The sequence below is a fragment of the Bolinopsis microptera genome, chromosome 9, assembly GCF_026151205.1.
Source record: "Bolinopsis microptera isolate Bmic1 chromosome 9, MBARI_Bmic_1.0, whole genome shotgun sequence".
NCBI classification, from domain to species: Eukaryota; Metazoa; Ctenophora; class Tentaculata; order Lobata; family Bolinopsidae; genus Bolinopsis; species Bolinopsis microptera.
In genome coordinates, this window is record NC_087080.1 from 8,877,586 (window position 1) to 8,895,992 (window position 18,407).

General features: G+C 37.5%; 3 protein-coding genes across 3 annotated transcripts; 1 reads left to right on the forward strand and 2 right to left on the reverse strand.

The window, feature by feature from the left end:
• Positions 1 to 254: 254 nt before the first annotated feature.
• Positions 255 to 14,289, forward strand: LOC134820854 (phosphatidylinositol polyphosphate 5-phosphatase type IV-like). The gene is made up of 16 exons (XM_063831492.1): positions 255 to 615; positions 845 to 1,057; positions 1,222 to 1,605; positions 2,164 to 2,277; positions 3,833 to 3,945; positions 4,848 to 5,001; positions 8,349 to 8,449; positions 8,759 to 8,883; positions 10,110 to 10,229; positions 10,460 to 10,584; positions 11,012 to 11,104; positions 12,035 to 12,193; positions 12,519 to 12,604; positions 12,732 to 12,779; positions 12,937 to 12,986; positions 13,452 to 14,289. The coding sequence occupies exons 1-16, from the start codon at positions 376 to 378 to the stop codon at positions 13,619 to 13,621; spliced, it is 2,295 nt and encodes a 764-aa protein (XP_063687562.1). The 5' UTR covers positions 255 to 375; the 3' UTR covers positions 13,622 to 14,289.
• On the reverse strand, positions 6,952 to 7,798 carry LOC134820855 (uncharacterized). The gene has a single exon (XM_063831493.1). It carries the CDS (start codon positions 7,768 to 7,770, stop codon positions 7,006 to 7,008), a length of 765 nt encoding a protein of 254 aa, XP_063687563.1. The 5' UTR covers positions 7,771 to 7,798; the 3' UTR covers positions 6,952 to 7,005.
• Positions 14,196 to 17,120, reverse strand: LOC134820857 (uncharacterized). Its single transcript, XM_063831494.1, has 5 exons — positions 16,986 to 17,120; positions 15,792 to 15,862; positions 15,160 to 15,327; positions 14,906 to 15,051; positions 14,196 to 14,730 (listed from the first exon to the last, which is right to left on the reverse strand). Exons 1-5 carry the CDS (start codon positions 17,043 to 17,045, stop codon positions 14,540 to 14,542), a joined length of 636 nt encoding a protein of 211 aa, XP_063687564.1. The 5' UTR covers positions 17,046 to 17,120; the 3' UTR covers positions 14,196 to 14,539.
• Positions 17,121 to 18,407: the final 1,287 nt, after the last annotated feature.

Here is an 18,407-nt window from a genome sequence, read left to right on the forward strand (position 1 = left end):
TTACGCCAGTGGTTTGGGAGTGATTATTAGGAGAGATTTATACATCTGATATCAACGAATTAATATTATATATAATGATCCAAAACAACAAAATTTTCATGACAGAAGAAACAAGGTGTGACTGAAAGTTCACATTTAGTCACAGATTCTTGTCAATTGTTTGAAACTTTTAGAAAATATAGAGAGCATTTTTCAAAACATCATAAGTGATTTTAAAGACAAACCCTTTTGTCTGTTATCCTCATTTCCTGAATACAAACTATTGTAGGTGTTATGAGTGGTTGTGTGAATGAGACGACAGAGACTTGACAAATAGGGATGCATCCTCTATAGCTGCAGGGAGCTGTTATCATCTATTCGTTTTAACGTGTTTTAATGAAAAATGAATCCAATGTCACATCACCTGATGAGCTCAGCAGTTTTGTCAACACGGTGGTGTCCATGAAACAGTCCCTTCATACAAGGAAATGGGCTTCAATTTATAAGAGATCTTCTGTATCGAATACATCAACACCCTGCTCCTTAAGTCGGCATGAGGAACAATCTATTAAACATGATATTGTTAGCGATACACCAACTTCTCCCACCATTCCTGATGACATTATAGAGGAACAGGTTATTAGCTGAATATTCTTATTCTTATCAAGAAAGACTATGTACGGTTTTCAATGGAACTTGAGAGGAGAAATTGTGTCAATTGTTGTTGTACATATTTGAAGTAGATGGTTTGCAATTGAGGAATTCCATTAGTGGACCCATAACAAGATATATGTGATCTAGACAATTTATTTAGATTCCAATGTATTTTCGATTCCAATATGATTTAACTTGCCATTACTTTCAGCAATTTCAAAATTTCAATGTAGAAACAGAAGAAAGTCAACCTGAAGTGAGTAGCGAATATGAGCTCTCTTCAAGGTCTAAAAGAAAAATGAGCCGTGATCCGGGTATTTTCGACGGGGCTACCAGAGCTGTAACAGAAATGTTGGCTGGTGTCAGTGGCGTTGATATTTTCTCTGATACAGAGGATGATTTCAGCAACGAAATAACGATGAAAGTAAGTTTTCTTGTCAGATTTTATCAATTCAAATTAAATTCGACTGTTTAGAGTCTAACCACCCCATAATCTATGACTGAATGATATTTATCCGATTTCAGCAAATTATAAATATTTCTTAATTTGTGAAATTTCTTGCCCTAATAAATGTAACACCCAACCAGAGACAATCAGAAAAACAAATTGCTGACGTCCCAAACGGATTTAAAAGGAGAAACACTCGCCGATTGCAAGGCCCAAGTGGTGAAAAGATAATACTTCACAACAAGAGCGGTGCGGGAACATTGACAAGAGACATGGCCGGTTCAAAATGTATCTTAGATGTGGAGCAGGAGGACAAGGCAATGTTTGGATTTGTTGAAAAAGTTCTGGACACAAGCAATATTCAATCTTTGAATGGGTCACATGTTGATGTTGATGGAGCCAGAGAAGTAAAGACTAACGGAAAGGTGTCGTTCAGTAATGGTACAAATTCCCATCGTGAAGACAATGAACATCAGAGCAGTTTTGGAAAGCCACTATTGGCCTCTACTTTTATAACCGACAAGGTAAGATTATTCTCAACAAGTTTTTCGAATTTAAGGGAAAAAAGTACTATTAATATTATATTAAAATGTCCGTGATCTTAACTTCTTTTCTGAAATAAAATATCTAATTAAAAATGACCGTTTACATAGTAGATCAGCAGGGTTTTGCAATTTTCAAATCTTCCTCTGTCAGCAAATTTACTCATGTTTACATCTGGGAGGGGGGGGGGGGCATTGTTTAAAACATATAAGTGATCCGAAAAGTTTGTTTAGTAGGAGCTTTCAAAATACACCGTCTTACATATTTACAAATTTCATTAATTTAAATACTCCCTCCGTGAAGCACCTCTTCCTAGAATGCTGACGTCATATGACGTGAATCCTCCCTAAAGTGCTTAGATTAGCAATGTTGTTATATATCATCATAATATCATGAAGGTAATTTACTTATTGCATACACCAGCTATATACTACATATCGCAGTGACATACCGCAGTCATAACCACTTCATAATTATAAATCCCTCATAATTATAAATCCCCCGTAATTATAACCCCCTAAAATAAACAACAAAACCAGACTGGCGAGGATGATGCGGACAGCGTAGACAGCTCAGAAAACAGCCCCAGCGTTTTAGGAAGCCCACCACGTGACATGTCGTTCGACAGCACTGACCTGCCACTCTATAATAGGGTGAGTAATGATAACTTTGTAATTATAAAACTATTTTAGGTGATGGTTGTATGAAATGTGTACAGTTCCAGAGCCTTCGTGGTCGAATATGGGAACCACCAAATCGTAGACGTCTGGTGACGAGTATTTAGGGGAAGCTCAAGCATTACCCGTTTAATAAATTAACTTATTTTTAGAAGCACAGTTCAAATTTGCTTTATCTTTGTCGAGTAAGTGGGATATTTATTTTTGGAAGTAGGCTTACTGAGAAAATAGCAGCTAGTTAGGTGGTGCGTTTAGGGTTCAAGTCATTAAGGTCGGCGCCATTTCATTAACTCTGTCAGTTATATAAAGCTCATATCAAGCCTTCATAATGATGCGATAAAAGGAACCATTCCCACATGCCATGCCTTCCCTTCACAGAATTGTGAAGTGGGTACTCATTTTCTGCAGTTGACTGCTTTCAAATTATTCCAAATATGGTGCCATTTAAAAGATCAAAGAATCTTTGCCTGCGATTTGCTTCGCTTTTTCGTGACAGCATTTGTAGTATTCGATTCAGTTGGTTTCTATCTCGATTGAACATCAGCGGATTGGTTGCTCTGATTGATTTTAGTAGTTTTACTAGTTCCACTGCACTGTTCAGCTGTTACTTTCGGTGATGTCATATGGAATTTGTTACTTAGTTCTGTTTAAAGTTTCTATCGTTACTTTCTACTAAGGTGTCTAGAGTTGTGTTAGGTACAGGGTTATGAACACAAATAAAAAGATTTCTAAGGTATAGGTACACGTTCCGTCAGAAAATATTTTATACTGATTAAATTTTGCTACAGCGACCTGCGATTCCATTACGATATCGCTAAAATTTAAGTAACGTAAGACTTCGTGGGAATCCTTCGACATATAATTGGATTCCGCGTCGTTTTCTACTTGAATCTATCGGTAAACTATATTATATATCTATATTCTATATATTTTATAACCCACGCTATATGGAACTGGATACTGGTGGGGAAGTGAACCATATTTGCACAATGCATTGACTTTGACACGTAACAGAGACAGTGGCTTTTAATCGGCCAATGCTGGAAGCTGGTTGGATTGTCACTATCAAGCAGATTGCATATCCCACCAGTATCCAAAAATATAATTTGCTTATGTTCTATTCCCAAAGAACTTGATTTTCAGTTCTGAAAGCAATTTCATAAAATCAATGGTATGTTGCATTGTTCTGTAAATTTGAGTGTTCTGTGTTGCGGTATTGTACTAAACAGATCAGAAAATTCTACCGGGCTGTTCATTAGCTAATAAGATGAATTACTCGTTGCTGACTAAGAATCCATGAACCGACGAGAAGTTGCTTCTTCTAATCGATCAATCATCTCACACTTGCCCTGCTTTTCTTGAAACAATATCATGGTGATTATGGTGCCTATCAAGAAATGTGGGAACGTTCTGATTTTAGGGCACTGCCTGAATCATGATAAAAACATGGCCGCTTCTCTACCTTAAATTATCATGTTTATAAATGCTGTGATAATTTGTCCGAATCACCCTTCTGACTCCTCCTCCTCAGGTAGCCCCAATCCCCCGTATACTATCGTTACAAGGAAACTCCAGCAAGAGACCCGGAGATGATGGAACTACAAGCGACAGTGAGGACATGTACTCATCCCACAACTCATCTCAGTAAGTCTTTGTAGTGGTCCACATCCCATAACTCATCTCAGTAAGTCTTTCTAGTGGTCCACATCCCACAACTCATCTCAGTAAGTCTTTGTAGTGGTCCATATCCCACAACTAATCTCAGTAAGTCTTTGTAATGGTCCACATCCCATAACTCATCTCAGTAAGTCTTTGTAGTGGTCCACATCCCACAACTCATCTCAGTAAGTCTTTGTAGTGGTCCACATCCCACAACACATCTCAGTAAGTCTTTGCAGTGGTCCACATCCCACAACTCATCTCAGTAAGTCTTTGTAGTGGTCCACATCCCACAACTCATCTCAGTAAGTCTTTGTAGTGGTCCACATCCCACAACTCATCTCAGTAAGTCTTTGTAGTGATCCACATCCCACAACTTATCTCAGTAAGTCTTTGTAGTGGTCCACATCCCACAACTCATCTCAGTAAGTCTTTGTAGTGGTCCACATCCCATAACTCATCTCAGTAAGTCTTTGTAGTGGTCCACATCCCACAACTCATCTCAGTAAGTTTTTGTAGTGGTCCACATCCCATAACTCATCTTAGTAATCTGAGAGCTTCACTTTAGATTCACATCCTCTGACTTACATTTCACCATATTCAGTCATTCACTGTTAGCACTGTTAGCACTGTTAGCACTGTTAGCACTGTTAGCACTGTTAGCACTGTTAGCACTGTTAGCACTGTTAGCACTGTTAGCACTCACCAGCTACACAGATAATTTCCAGAATAATTAAAATCAACCAGGCCATGGCAATAATTATATTCCGATCTGATAATTATAGTAATGATTGTAATAATATAATTGTAATAATATAATTGTAATTCCCCCATAAAACTGAGGTGTTTTCGTCAGAAATTAGTAAAAGTGTAACAATTCCCCTCAGAGCGGATCTGATGAACAGTATCCTACCTCCAATACACAGTCAGAGTGTGAGAACCACAGTACACACAGAGGAACCCGACTTTGAGGAGCTGGAGAGGTACTTCCCAAACCATCAGATGTCACTTTTCATCGGAACCTGGAACATGCACAGCGAGGTAGTTACTTATTATATGTATTTAATATAAAATCGTATTTTATTTAGCCCGAATTAATTTGCATGTTTCGTCACACGTAGCCAAGCTCAACACCAATCACCATTGGCCATCGTTGATAGTTCATACGATAGTTCTAAACGACCAACTTGCCGTTCATACTCTATTTAATCGCAGGTATTTATCAAATTGCTTTTTCTGAATTGCCCACTGAATTACAATAAACTTAGAGCCACCAATAAATTGTTAACTGCCAGTAAATGTACACGACAGTGAGTAGTTGAGTACATGATGAACTGGCCGCGTGATAAAGTCATGTTGTGATAATGACTGAGTGTATGCTTGTTCAGCGCAATTTCACATATCTCGGGCCGGTTTGTCAAGCATCTAATTCATTTCAAATCTTTACTTCGTCGAGGAATGTATTCAAGCTGTGGACACGGCTTCAGCGAATAGTGATAGCTTTTAAATCCACGTTTTACCGTTCAACTAACGGGGGAAGACGCCAGGGTTGCATAAATTCTATTCAAATTAGGGATTTTGTCGATTTTAAGTTACCGTGAAACACTGAGAACAGAGACCACAGAGACCAGAGCTAGAGCTTTTCTCTGTATTGAGTCACATCGTTTATCGATCGTTATCATCTTAACAATACTCGAATCCCGGTTACCAAGATCCATTTTACCATCCATTTTTTATGGAGCTTCATCGAGCACTGTAATAACTAAAATACTGCAGGTAATTATTCCACCAGATGTCGGATCTGGAGCTTAAATGATGATAAGACTATTTTAATTTATATATACGTACGTAAAGTGTATATATACATTTAAGCACATTATAGCCTATATAATATATATGTACGTTTTAAATACTATGTGGTTTACATTGTAAGAATGTGGCCATGATCATGAGTTATACTTTAAATACTATTAGTAAATACTTTTTATTGATCTGATACCGATTTAGACACTCAACAGATGTTAACTTCATCCTCTGTTCGACTAAAGTACTAATAAGATGTAATAACGTTATTTCTTTAAAGGAATTGATGTAGCTCTACATTATCTTAAGGGGGCAGGGGGGGGGTCTTCATGGAAATTTTCTCAAAATCGACTTTTTAGTTGTTTCTGATAGATGGGAGTGATATCTATCAGATGCTTTTAATCCGATAGAAAAATATTGCTCCTAGCAGAAATTATCGCCGGTAGAAGGTCAGCGCTTGTGTGTAATTGTATTGCGCGAGCGATTTTTGATCGCGTGCCCTGAAAATCGAGTCTAAAAATCTATCTCCTCCTACATTTTTTGAGCAATCACCCTCAAACTTTCAGGATATGTTCTAGGGATCATTTAGAAGAGATTGTCCAGGCAAAATTTTGAGATAGGCCTTTAAAAATTTTTTATTCGATTTTGAAAATCTTGGACCTGGTTTTTTGACGATTTTTCGAGGTCCAAGATTTTCAAAATCGAATAAAAAATGTTTAAAGGCCTATCTCAAAATTTTGCCTGGACAATCCCTTCTAAATAATCCTTAGAAAATATCCTGAAAGTTTGAGGGTGATTGCTCAAAAAATGTAGGAGAAGATAGATTTTTAGACTCGATTTTCAGGGCACGCGATCAAAAATCGCTCGCGCAATACAATTACACACAAGCGCTGACCTTTTACCGGTGATAATTTCGGCTAGGAACAATATTTTTCTATCGGATTAAAAGCATCTGATAGATATCACTCCCCTCTATCAGAAACAACTAAAAAGTCGATTTTGAGAAAATTTCCATGAAGACCCCCCCCCCCCTGCCCCCTTAAACAGATGAAACACTATTGCACACAAAAAAGATTATTGTAATATATTGAACTTATTTATTTCTAAGTAAGAACAGGATTTAGGGTATTTTCAACATATTAGAATATAATATTACCTAAATGGGAAAAACCACTAATATAATAAACAGAAATAAATCACGAATCATGAAGAAGTCCGTCAAAGAGCGTTACACATTATCTCCTAAGCACAGAGTTTCATGCTGGTCATGCCCTCAGAAGAATCTGCAGACAAAAATGTCTGGTATGTGTTCTCGAAGAGGACGGGTCTCCCACCCTTCTTTTCCACAGCAATGACATCAAAATACCACGCATCACTCTCATCAGCCTTCAACGTCACACACTTCACAGTTCCCATATCAGGCATGTTTCCCAGCACAAACTCATCAAATACTCCTTCTTTAAAACTCCCCTCTTTCGGGTCAATGTAGCTGGTGTAAGCAAACTCTCCGTTCTCCCCCTCCAGCATCATACTGAGCCCGATACTGCTGCTGCCCGCATTAGCAACAGTACCAGTTACAGTGGTCACAGTGTAGGTCATGTCTCCCTGGAAGGACAGTGTCACCTTGGTAACACCCTCATCCAAGTCACCTGACAGTACCTGCTTCTTCACGTTGTAAAAGTACCTGGTCTCTCTGAAGGTCTGGGACCTCACACTCACCCAGTCAAAGAGGAATGCGTCAGAGCCCCTTATACTCAGTTCCAGTCCCTGTATCAGCATTACCTCCCCTAGTTGCAGCGAGTATTTGTCAGTGTGACCTGTCTGGAAATCATTGTGTCCGCTGTTATCCAGCTGACTTGATACGGCGCCTCGTTCCCCGAGGATCTTCAGGTCAATAGCACTGTCTGTTCCACTGTGCGCCAAACTGGAGGTTTTCACAGTGACCGAGTACCAGGTGGCAGAGTTGAGTCCCACAGAGAGAGAAATAAGGAATAGTGACAGCAGCATCGCTAACTCGTTTATCAGAAACAGGAAGGGTTATGAAAACAAGTTTCGCATCGCATTTTATAGTTATTTTTTACGTTCTTTTAATTATGATAAGTAGCGGGTAGAGTGGTAGCGTTCTTTGTCGGTGACTCGTTGTCACAAAGAAGGATTCAATCCGAGACATTTCTCTTTGTTTCCAAGTTATGGCCTGTACTTTTTAAGGAACCAGCCGGATCTACCCTCTATCATGTTATATTTATTGTCAAGTAAAAGAAAAGGTCCCCATAAAATTAAAGAGAAAACCAGCTGATCCTTGAAAACTAATGTCTAATGTCAACTTGAATAACAGAATTACTCCACCCTTGGCCCCTTGTGTCCAACGCCCTCGTGCGTCACGCTTCTATAAATGTGATAGAACTGTGAAGTGTGAGTGAAGTAAAACGACGAAATTCCACTTGTTTTTTTGGATAAAAACGGTTGCAATGTGAGTGCTATCAAGTAGAGCAAAGTGGATGTTATTGCTACAATTCACTTTCAAGTCTTAATCACGTGATCTTTAGTTTTACCTTACTCCCTGAAATTATCTTTATCTATTCCAGAAGGACGTTCCTCTGCTTGTTGAAGAGTTCCTGATGCCACCTGAGTGCGAGTACTTACAGGACATGTACGTTATAGGAACACAGGAGTGTACCCCTCACAAGTAAGCTCTTGTAACTAGGGTGTTATTGAGTTTTTAGAGTTAGTTTTTAGAGTGAGTTTTTAGAGTTAGTTTTTAGAGTTAGTTTTTAGAGTTAGTTTTTAGAGTTAGTTTTTAGACTTAGTTTTGAGACTTAGTTTTTAGAGTTAGTTTTTAGAGTTAGTTTTTAGAGTTTTTAGAGTGAGTTTTAGTATATCTAGTTAACAGGAGGATTTGATCTAGTTCTCAATTAGTTGTTAATTATTTGTTAATTATTTGTTAATTATTTGTTAATCATTTGGTTATTACTTGTTACTTATTTACTAATTACAGGAGGGAGTGGGAGGTGACGGTACAAGCAACACTGGGCCCCACCCACGTCCTCGTGAGGTCAGAGAGTCTGGGAGACATTCATCTCATCATTCTAGTGAGAAGAGAGATGATATGGATCATCAGGGGTCAGTTTCGTTTATCTTTTAGTTCGTCATAATAACATGCTCATTAGGAGTCAGTCTCCTTTAGATCGTCATAATAATATGCAATCATCATTCATCAGGCATTGTTATGATTAAATATGCTTTATCAATACGGTGACTGAATACTGATGCGTCTAATTTACTTTTAAAATCTTATCATACAGCACTGAAGATAACACTGCCTCTAAATAGAATATTTACCTGTCTATGATGGCAGATTTGAAAATATACTGAATCCAGAGTCCAGTGAAATTGAACCACCCGCCCGGCCGCCCTAACATCAGCTGATATCATGCTGATATACACACGGACGACAAAACATGGACATGACCAATGTTTTGAATATAACACGCATTCTTTAACACTGTCAATAACAGTTCACTCTTTACATGCTTTGGAATAACAAGCAAAAAATATTCAGCACAGAATCATTGGCGATATGTTCTTAGTATCGCTAGATGCAAGTAACAAGTGCATGAAAAATGAAAATTGCGGACAAATTCTTGCGATGCAAGAATATTCTGGTAAAAATCTTTCTCGTGTGTGGTGGCTGTTAAATTTTCACTTATATCGGACTAAACCAATTAACATTAAACATTCCAATTTGAATACAAGATTTTATCTTTTCGATTAATGTATTCTGCTTATATTTCTGTTGATATGAACGTTTTTATCCTCGTAAAATTCTGTCCATAACCAAACTCGGAACAAAACCACTTTAAAATCACCAATTGTATGAACTACGAGTATGAGGTGCAGTTGCGTCACTATGACGACAATAGCAAAGTAACTTGTACCTACTTAAATACGTCTTTGTGTACTCTAACTACCAAAAAGTATAAAGCCTTAAATGGTGTCTGTTTAGTTCGTTATGAGGAGGATATATAAATTATTGGTACCTAACCACTAACCAGTTACGAATGTGCCTGTATTATATGCACTTAAATAAATACCCCAAAAATAGAATCAAGCCATTCAAAACATAACTGCTTTTTAAATAGATTATAACATACCTAATAAAACCCACAACACAGAAAAATTCAGAGCCTCAGAAGATTTTGATGAGTTACACCACATCGTATTTTTACTTATTAGTACAATGTAGAATGCAGTCAGACAGTAAAAAAACTGCTGTTTTTCGACAAGACATTACTGATATCTCCAATTAAAAGCTATACTAACTAACAGTTACTATCTTTAATTCCCAGATGTGCAGAGCAGCACAGTAGCATGTGGTGCAGGAGGAGTTATGAGGAATAAGGGAGCTGTTGGGATCATCCTTACCATCTTCGGGAGCTCAATGCTCTTTATCACCGCTCATCTCAGAGGTTTTGTTTGCATATTGTCATGGTTATCTTGGTTTTATATACAGGGTGTACCGCATAAGATGTGACTTTTTCCACTTTAATATACATGTGCTATTCATAGGGCTTTTTGTTTTTATAAGGCCTTCTCCACAGCTAGCTTATAACAATGGATTTTTAAAACTAGCCAAAACGTTGTTCTAAAAGGATCTCAGCCGAATCAAACTCTTACTGATTTTTGTTATTTTGTTTAGCCCACACGACCAAAGTGAAAGAACGTAATGTTGACGCAGTGCGGATCTCAACCTCACTGGACTTCTCCCGGTACAGCGTGAAACAGACCCCGGGAGATGAGGTACCTCCTGACTGCACTGAGAATGTAAGAGTTTTAGAATTGTAGCCTTTTTAGCTGCACTGAGAATGTAAGAGTTTTAGAATTGTAGCCTTTTTAGCTGCACTGAGAATGTAAGAGTTTTAGAATTGTAGCCTTTATAGCTGCACTGAGAATGTAAGAGTTTTACAATTGTAGCCTTATTGGCGCAGTCATTGAATAGGTTTTTAATCTTTGACCAATGACTGTGATAAGCTGTTCCTTCAGACTGATGATAAGTTTGATCAGTGATCATTCTATCGATATTCAATCGTTTAATCATCCTAATATCTAATCAGCGGATTGTTAATTCATACTAATATGTAACACTAAAATGTTTGTTGTGAGATATCTTAGATTTCCACACCTAATAAAACCCTAAAAGCTGTGGATAATTAAATGCCCTTAAACTGTTACTATAAATAGAATTGTGCAGGTTGACTGCGTGTTCTGGTCGGGAGATTTGAACTACCGTGTCACGTGCGAGAGAGATGTGGCAGAGAAGGCAATCCAGAACAGCAATTTGGAGGTGAGAACCAGCCAGAAACTTAATATCTAAAGCAGCCATAACTTCGGCTACGGTCAATATTTCGGGATATTTTGTATCATCCACCACATGAAGTCCTGTTTCCTAAGGAACACGATGTTATCATCTGCATAACCCAAATATCCACCCTCATGTAGTCATGTCCACCCTCATTTCCACCCTCATGTCCACCCTCATGTCCACCCTCATGTCCACCCTCATGTCCACCCTCATTTCCACCCTCATGTCCACCCTCATGTCCACTCTCATTTCCACCCTCAATTCCACCCTCATGTCCACCCTCGGCCTCAGTGGTGGGGCTTCTTTTTTTGGATACTGGCCAGATTAAGGGAAAATAAGTCTCAGGTGGCACGCTAACCGTATTTAACCTCTGGTGCAACCCAAGATTTTTAGTTCCCTAATTGAGCATTTCCCGTAAGGACGTTGTATAAAACGTAATATTTGGAAATTCGAGATTCTTCAGAAATGATAACGAATGATTCAGGAATTCATTGAAACCACACAATAGTACACATTGAGACTGGGATATTATTGTCTATAGTAACTACTGGCAGTTATTTCATTCATTCACTGGTGCAACCTGTAAATGGTGAATATGCTGCTTCATGATGTATAAATTTGTGGTTGGCATGGTGACACTTCTTCTGCTGTAATATGGGGCTATGAAAATGAATTATCAGATATTTTTATAAGAGGGTGACATAATGTGAATATGATATGTAGGAATAGACCATAGCCATGGTTATAAGATGTTTAATGTTTAGCGTGTTTATCCTGCTTTACATATTAAAATCGATTCATATTTATTAAATCATCGAGAATTAAGAATTTGTAATACTCTTTAAATCTCAAAATTTTTGTTTTATTAAATCTTCCTAATGCAAGTGTGAATTTAGAACCAAACATTTTCAGCCGTTGATAAAAAATGATCAGCTGCTTGAACAAATCAGAGAAAAAGCTGCATTCCGGGGTTTCAGTGAGGCTCCCATCAGATTTCCTCCGACATTCAAGTTTGATCCAGGGAGTTCAGAGTATGACACAAGTGCCAAGCAGCGTGTTCCTAGCTGGACGGTAATACTTGACATTTTATTACTTTCCTTCTGTTGTTCCTGTTGTTCCTGTTGTTCCTGTTGTTCCTGTTGTTCCTGTTGTTCCTGTTGTTCCTGTTGCTCCTGTTGTTCCTGTTGCTCCTGTTGTTCCTGTTGTTGCTGTTGTTCCTGTTGTTCATGTTGTTCCTGTTGTTCCTGTTGTTCCTGTTGTTCCTATCCATAACATCAACTAACTCATCAAGTTGTTACTCGAATGATTTATCTTCAGTAATGATGATTTAATAACTGAAGATGAAACATTTCTGTGGAAGTATAGTCCTGTAAATTATTCATCTTATTATTTACAGGATCGAATATTGTACAAATCTCGACAAGATTCCATTACCCCTCAAATATACCACTACTGTCCAAACCTCACTTTCTCTGACCACAGGTATTCTTAACTTACATAATCATGTTATGAAATTTCCGGTTTAATATTGTTTTTTAAATTCTTGTTTCGGCTGAACTAAATGTAGGTGTTGTCTAATATATAACGTATCTAAAAACATTTCTTTCAGACCCGTTTTCGGAGTGTATTTAGTGACTTTAAAACCTTCCCCAATATCGTGAGTACAATTGTTTCCGATGATCCAGAAGTTTTGTAAGCGAATAAATTTGCTTAAAAGAGAAATTGTTAACTAAATCGTGAAACCTTTAGAACAGAAGTTGTAATTTCCATTTGCATTATATATGCCATCGTTAAATGATATAATCCTTTCGCAGGTCAACACTGCGAGCCACAGGGTGGTTTGACAAAAGAGCTTATGCTAGAGGTAAGAAAATAATGGTTTTTCGAACAACTAGATTTTTACAATTTAGAGCGTATTTAGAATATGCTATTCCCATATTCCATGAACTCTGCTTATTTTGTACACTTTTTCAGTAACACTTTGCGTAAAGCGCGAAACAAAAATTCTATGCCAAATTTTCACTGCTCTACGTTTGTTCGATAGAAATGAACGCGCGTCGCGCGCAATATTTAGTTATTACAAGCACCAAGTTGATTTTATTATATTTGTTGGCCCTAGCAACCCTCATAATTGCTTAACCGTTCAAACAAGATGATCTAAAAACGGAGATTTAAATTACAATGACTTATTGTATCCTTAATAAGTGATCGATTATGAACTATAAAGAGCTGTCTTGAGAATCATGTATCATATTTGCTTACGAATATACTCAACCGCTGCATGTTATTTTAGTAAATTACTTGATTACAATCGCATTTTATGTTTCAGGCATGAAGCGGCGTCAAATGTACTCTAAGTCTAGGGCTACCGGAAACGAAGGTAGCTCAATGGACAATCGAAAACTAAAACAATCCTCATTTGTTATGAAAGCTGTTAACACGCCTGTAAAGAAAGTAATGGCTAATCATAAGAGCAGCATTGTTTGTTCTATAATGTAGCGAGTACTTATGGGTAGGAACTAGGAATTAGGGAAATTTCAAACTTTTTTGGAGGTTGTGAATTAAATTTTGACATGATTTAAATTGCTTGTACTCATAGTTTTAATCTGATTGATAGTTGCTAAAATAATGTTACTGGTTGTTAAGAACATTTTTATCAGTTTTATAAACGTAGTCGATAATGATTGATGCCTGAGATCATGAAATATCAACGAACGGCCAAGTTTATATTTGTTAACCGTTTTTGTTAGAATTAATTTTTCTATTCCCTGCATGATGCATCACTTTAACACTGACTTAATTAATCTCTTTAGTCCCTGTACCGGAAATACCTTGATTAATTATTCCTAACGATGTACGCTAATAAGATTCTTCTCCCAATATCGAGACCAGGTAATCAGATTTATTCCCGATTTATATAGTTCTCGCGACCTATGCCGACTTTTTATCATGTTTGTATTATCAAACTAGACAGATTAGATTGTATATATTATATCAGGATTGTAATATACGAGACGGTTGCTATGTTTTATGTATAATTTTGTGTGGAAACGAAAACAATTTTCTGTTTTTTGTCCTGTCGTAACATTGATTCTTTAACCACTTCTATCTCTGTAATTAACAATTTAAGTTTCCCAAGCAAAATTCTAAAAAGTCACCATGCTGTCGAAAAAGAATGCTCCTGACACGAATAAAATAAAATCAGACATCTAAAAATATATCACACTGAAAGTTCAAATCATGAGCACACATACGTATTGTTTATAGCTACAAAGTCTAGAAATACTACCTGTTTGCAACATATTTTGCACTGGCCATATCATGAGCAATGTGGTATGCATGATTTCAAATTTTAAATTTGATTATTTTAGATGAACACTAGTAAATAATTTAAATACCATAATACCCAAGTAAAAGTTATGGTTTGTATGGAGGAGGTGGTGTAGTTAAATGAGCAGCACCAGCTTGAGGCTGATCGTTATCTTTAGATACACTGTCGTAAGACGGGGGTTGTTGGGAGGTGATGGTTGTATTCTCAGAAGGTTCCTCTCCGTGACGTAAGGGACACAGAGGTTGTGGTCTGTAGAGGGAACCCCCTGTACCTCGCCCTGATTGGAGGGTGGGAGGTTTAGTTTGACATTGGGTTGGAGTTAACATATCCTGTCACTTCCACGTCAATTAATTTCAATTTTGAATAATATACAGTATGGAACTTGACATGTTATTAAACACCGTCTCAAAGAAATGAATGTAAATTATTGAATCAAACGGAAGACTGTATACCTTCAGAAATGGCAATCATCTGGTTGATCCTAAACAACTCCTCTTCTTCAGCCTCATCTTCCATATTCTTCTTCCACTGTAGACAGCAGATAACCAACATTACGAGTATAAACAGCATCGACAGTACTACCAACACCTCCGTGTAGCTGAAATTAAATAATATAATCACAGTTTATTTCAGTTTCATTTTAATCGATACAAAAATATCTCATTTTCAACTAAATAAAAATGCGGTAAAAACGAGATGAACTGACTGAGTTTTAAGGTAGTAGACGATGTTTCCACTCCAATTGAAATGATGGCTACCGTGGTGGTTGCCTTGGTCTCCTTGTGAGCCATATCCCGTGTTCATGTACGCCTCCTTCTCCCTGCAGCAGCTTTTTGCACCGTAGTAGATACAACAGATCTGATGCTCGGGACAGCTGAAGGTTTTAGTCAGAATGCGATGTTGAGCAACGATATAGTAATTAGTAGTAAAAAGATCACTGGTGGAATTTTCAAGAGTGCACTCAGAGTAAAGAATACAGCTGTTTCAGGTATAATTGCTCGGGCGTTGATAATGTTCTGACCGTCAAAAATAGAATCTACTTAACATCTTTTATTATAGGGACACAGTACACCTTTCATTTACCAGATCTAATGCTCAAAATTTAAAACCCATCGCTTTTCGACGACAAGCATTTAATTCTGATCTTTGTGCACGGATATCCAACAAATTGTGACATGTCACAACTTAATATGTCGCAAAGTAATCAAAAACTTGGTCTATACCGATAAACATAATATATTTAATGTTCTTTTTGCCAAGCTTAAGATTATTATAATTTATTTGACTATAAATTAAATTAATTTCATGCAAAATATCCGGTAAAATGAGTGGACTTACTTCCAGTGCTCGAAGGAGAAGGTGTTAGCGTTGTAAAATGTGCATGATGCCACCTCTTTTATCTCCACTAACTGTTAAAAGAAAAAGTAAAAATCACCACAGTAATATAATTATAATATTCGGTCCTTGTTTAATGTTTATCGGTAATCAGCAAGACAGCAGAATAAGCTAAAATAAGATGATAAAGTCGTCATCTCTATTATACAGTAATTGACTGAATGACTGCAATAGGTGAATATTTAAAACGATCGGGGAAGGCAAATTTATATTTTACTGACACTGAAGCCAATGAAATATAAAGAATTATAGCCAATCCCCGCCCCGATGAGGCGGCCCCATTATTAGCTGGCATGAGCTCAATCGATCGGTAATATAGTTTTTACAATAAGGTCAGAATCAGCGGATGAATAATGTAAAATGTAAAACTAAATAACTCAGAAGCTAGCAGTAAAGAACTCGTGGTGGTTGCTCTATATAATATCCCTCGTAACATTACATTTTAAGATTTAGTTTCACCCTTTTGTAATTGTAGATTGTTTGTAAGAGTAAGTTTGCAAGTAGCACAATTTTAAGATATAAGGATTAAGGATCTACTTTTAGTGCTTTTATAGCTCCTTACAGTTACACTAAATTCAGGTTAGAATATAGAATGATCTTTTAGTATCTTGACACAATGATGTTTAAAGAGTTTTTCAGAACAACAAGAATTAGAAATAGTTAGTTCATTGTAAAAAAATAATCTGAACAGCTTCGATCCTAAATCCTAAAGTATAAAGGCCGTGGCCTTTTGCCCAAATAATTCTTTATCCTGTCATGTACCATAGGCATATGATGTCCCAGAATGAATACAGATTAATATGAAAAATAAGTATTACATTTTTTGTAATATTTAGCGCCCAAGAATAGCCCAAGAATAGTACAAATAGGCGCTTCTAGGAAGTTAGGAACCTGCATTTGTGGAGCTCAAACTTGGAATGAAATTTGTCTGGTTGCACAACCGTGAAACTGCGATTGAAGTTTTTCATAGTGTGTAAACCTCGCACTGCAGTTTCCCTTGCGGGTTGCGAAAAGCTACAAGCTTTGGTTTGGACAATATCATAGCTTCAATAGATAGTTAATGATAATAGTGAAATAATATTAATATCATGAATAGTTGTTTATAATGTGTAATCGCCTGAACGAGAAGAGACTTACGAAGATAGTAAAAAGGATTCTTTGAAGGGTGTGCGTTTTTTGTTTAAAAGCACTTATCATAAAAACTTGCAGTAGTCATCACATGTTCCCCTCGATGTTGCTCGTCCGCAGATAAAAGTAGGTTGTACTATAGCTAATGGGATAATTATATCATTTTTGGTTGTTGAAAATTGGAGAAGCTTTTTTAAATTTTACACAAATCTAATCTCAATGATTTCGTAAGAAAATGTAAAAGACAATTTAAAATAAATGTTAAGCGTATTATTTTTTAAATCCGCTGAATAATACTACTGGACCAAAATATTCTAGAATGCAGTCCAGTATCCGGCTTATTTTACCTCGATTAGCGATATACAACATCAGAATGGGTAGCTTTGAAGTCCAAAAGCCAGAACTCCCAATTGAAACGTCACCGTTCTCAGCAGATGAACTATCTACAGCTCTCAAGCAGACAAAGGACACGTACGGTCATGACGGAATTCCTTCTCTGCTGTACAAGTGTGTTGACTTGGACACTACTTTACTATCTCTGTTCAACAACATGCTAGCTACTGGTAAAGCCCCGGAAGAGCTCCTTGTCACTGCCATTCTTCCTATACCCAAAGGAGCTAAAAAGTTCTGTCCTGAAAATAGCAGAGGCATCTCCATCCTCCCTGTTGCCACGAAAATCTACAACAGGCTGCTTCTAAACCGAATCAGGAGCCACATAGAACCTCGCCTCCGATACAACCAGAATGGTTTCCGGCCTGGAAGAGGGACTCGTGAACAGATTCTGGCTCTTAGACGTATCATCGAAGAGGTTGTGAACTTCCAGCTTCCTTGTGTCATCTCCTTTATTGACTTCTCAAAGGCCTTTGACTGCATCTTCAGATCGCATCTTCCCGACATCCTGGCTTCCTACGGCTTTCCTAAAAAAATCATAAAAGCCATTATGTCACTCTACATCAACACCAAGGCTAAAATCATGACCCCTGAAGGTATAACCTTAGAATTCCTTACCAACCTCGGAATTCTCCAGGGCGATGTTCTTGCACCTCTCATTTTTATCATCGTCCTGGATTTCATACTAAGACTAGCAATAGGGCCACGTGATGGGTTTAAAGTTGGAAGTAACTACATTGCTGATTTGGACTTCGCCGATGACCTAGCAACAATTACTGACAGCTTCAGCGAAAATGGCCGCCTTTGCCAAAGTATTTCTGACATAGCAGCCCGTTATGGTCTCCTTATTAACATCGGAAAGACCAAATACATGTCCTATAACATCCCGCGACCTGTCAACTCAGACGATAGAGTCTTTATTAACGGCAACCCTTTAGAAGAAGTTCATGACTTTAAGTACCTTGGATCCTTTATAGCCTCAACAAGCAGAGACATCAATGTCAGGAAAGGCCTCGCATGGAAAGCTTTACAGAGTCTAGA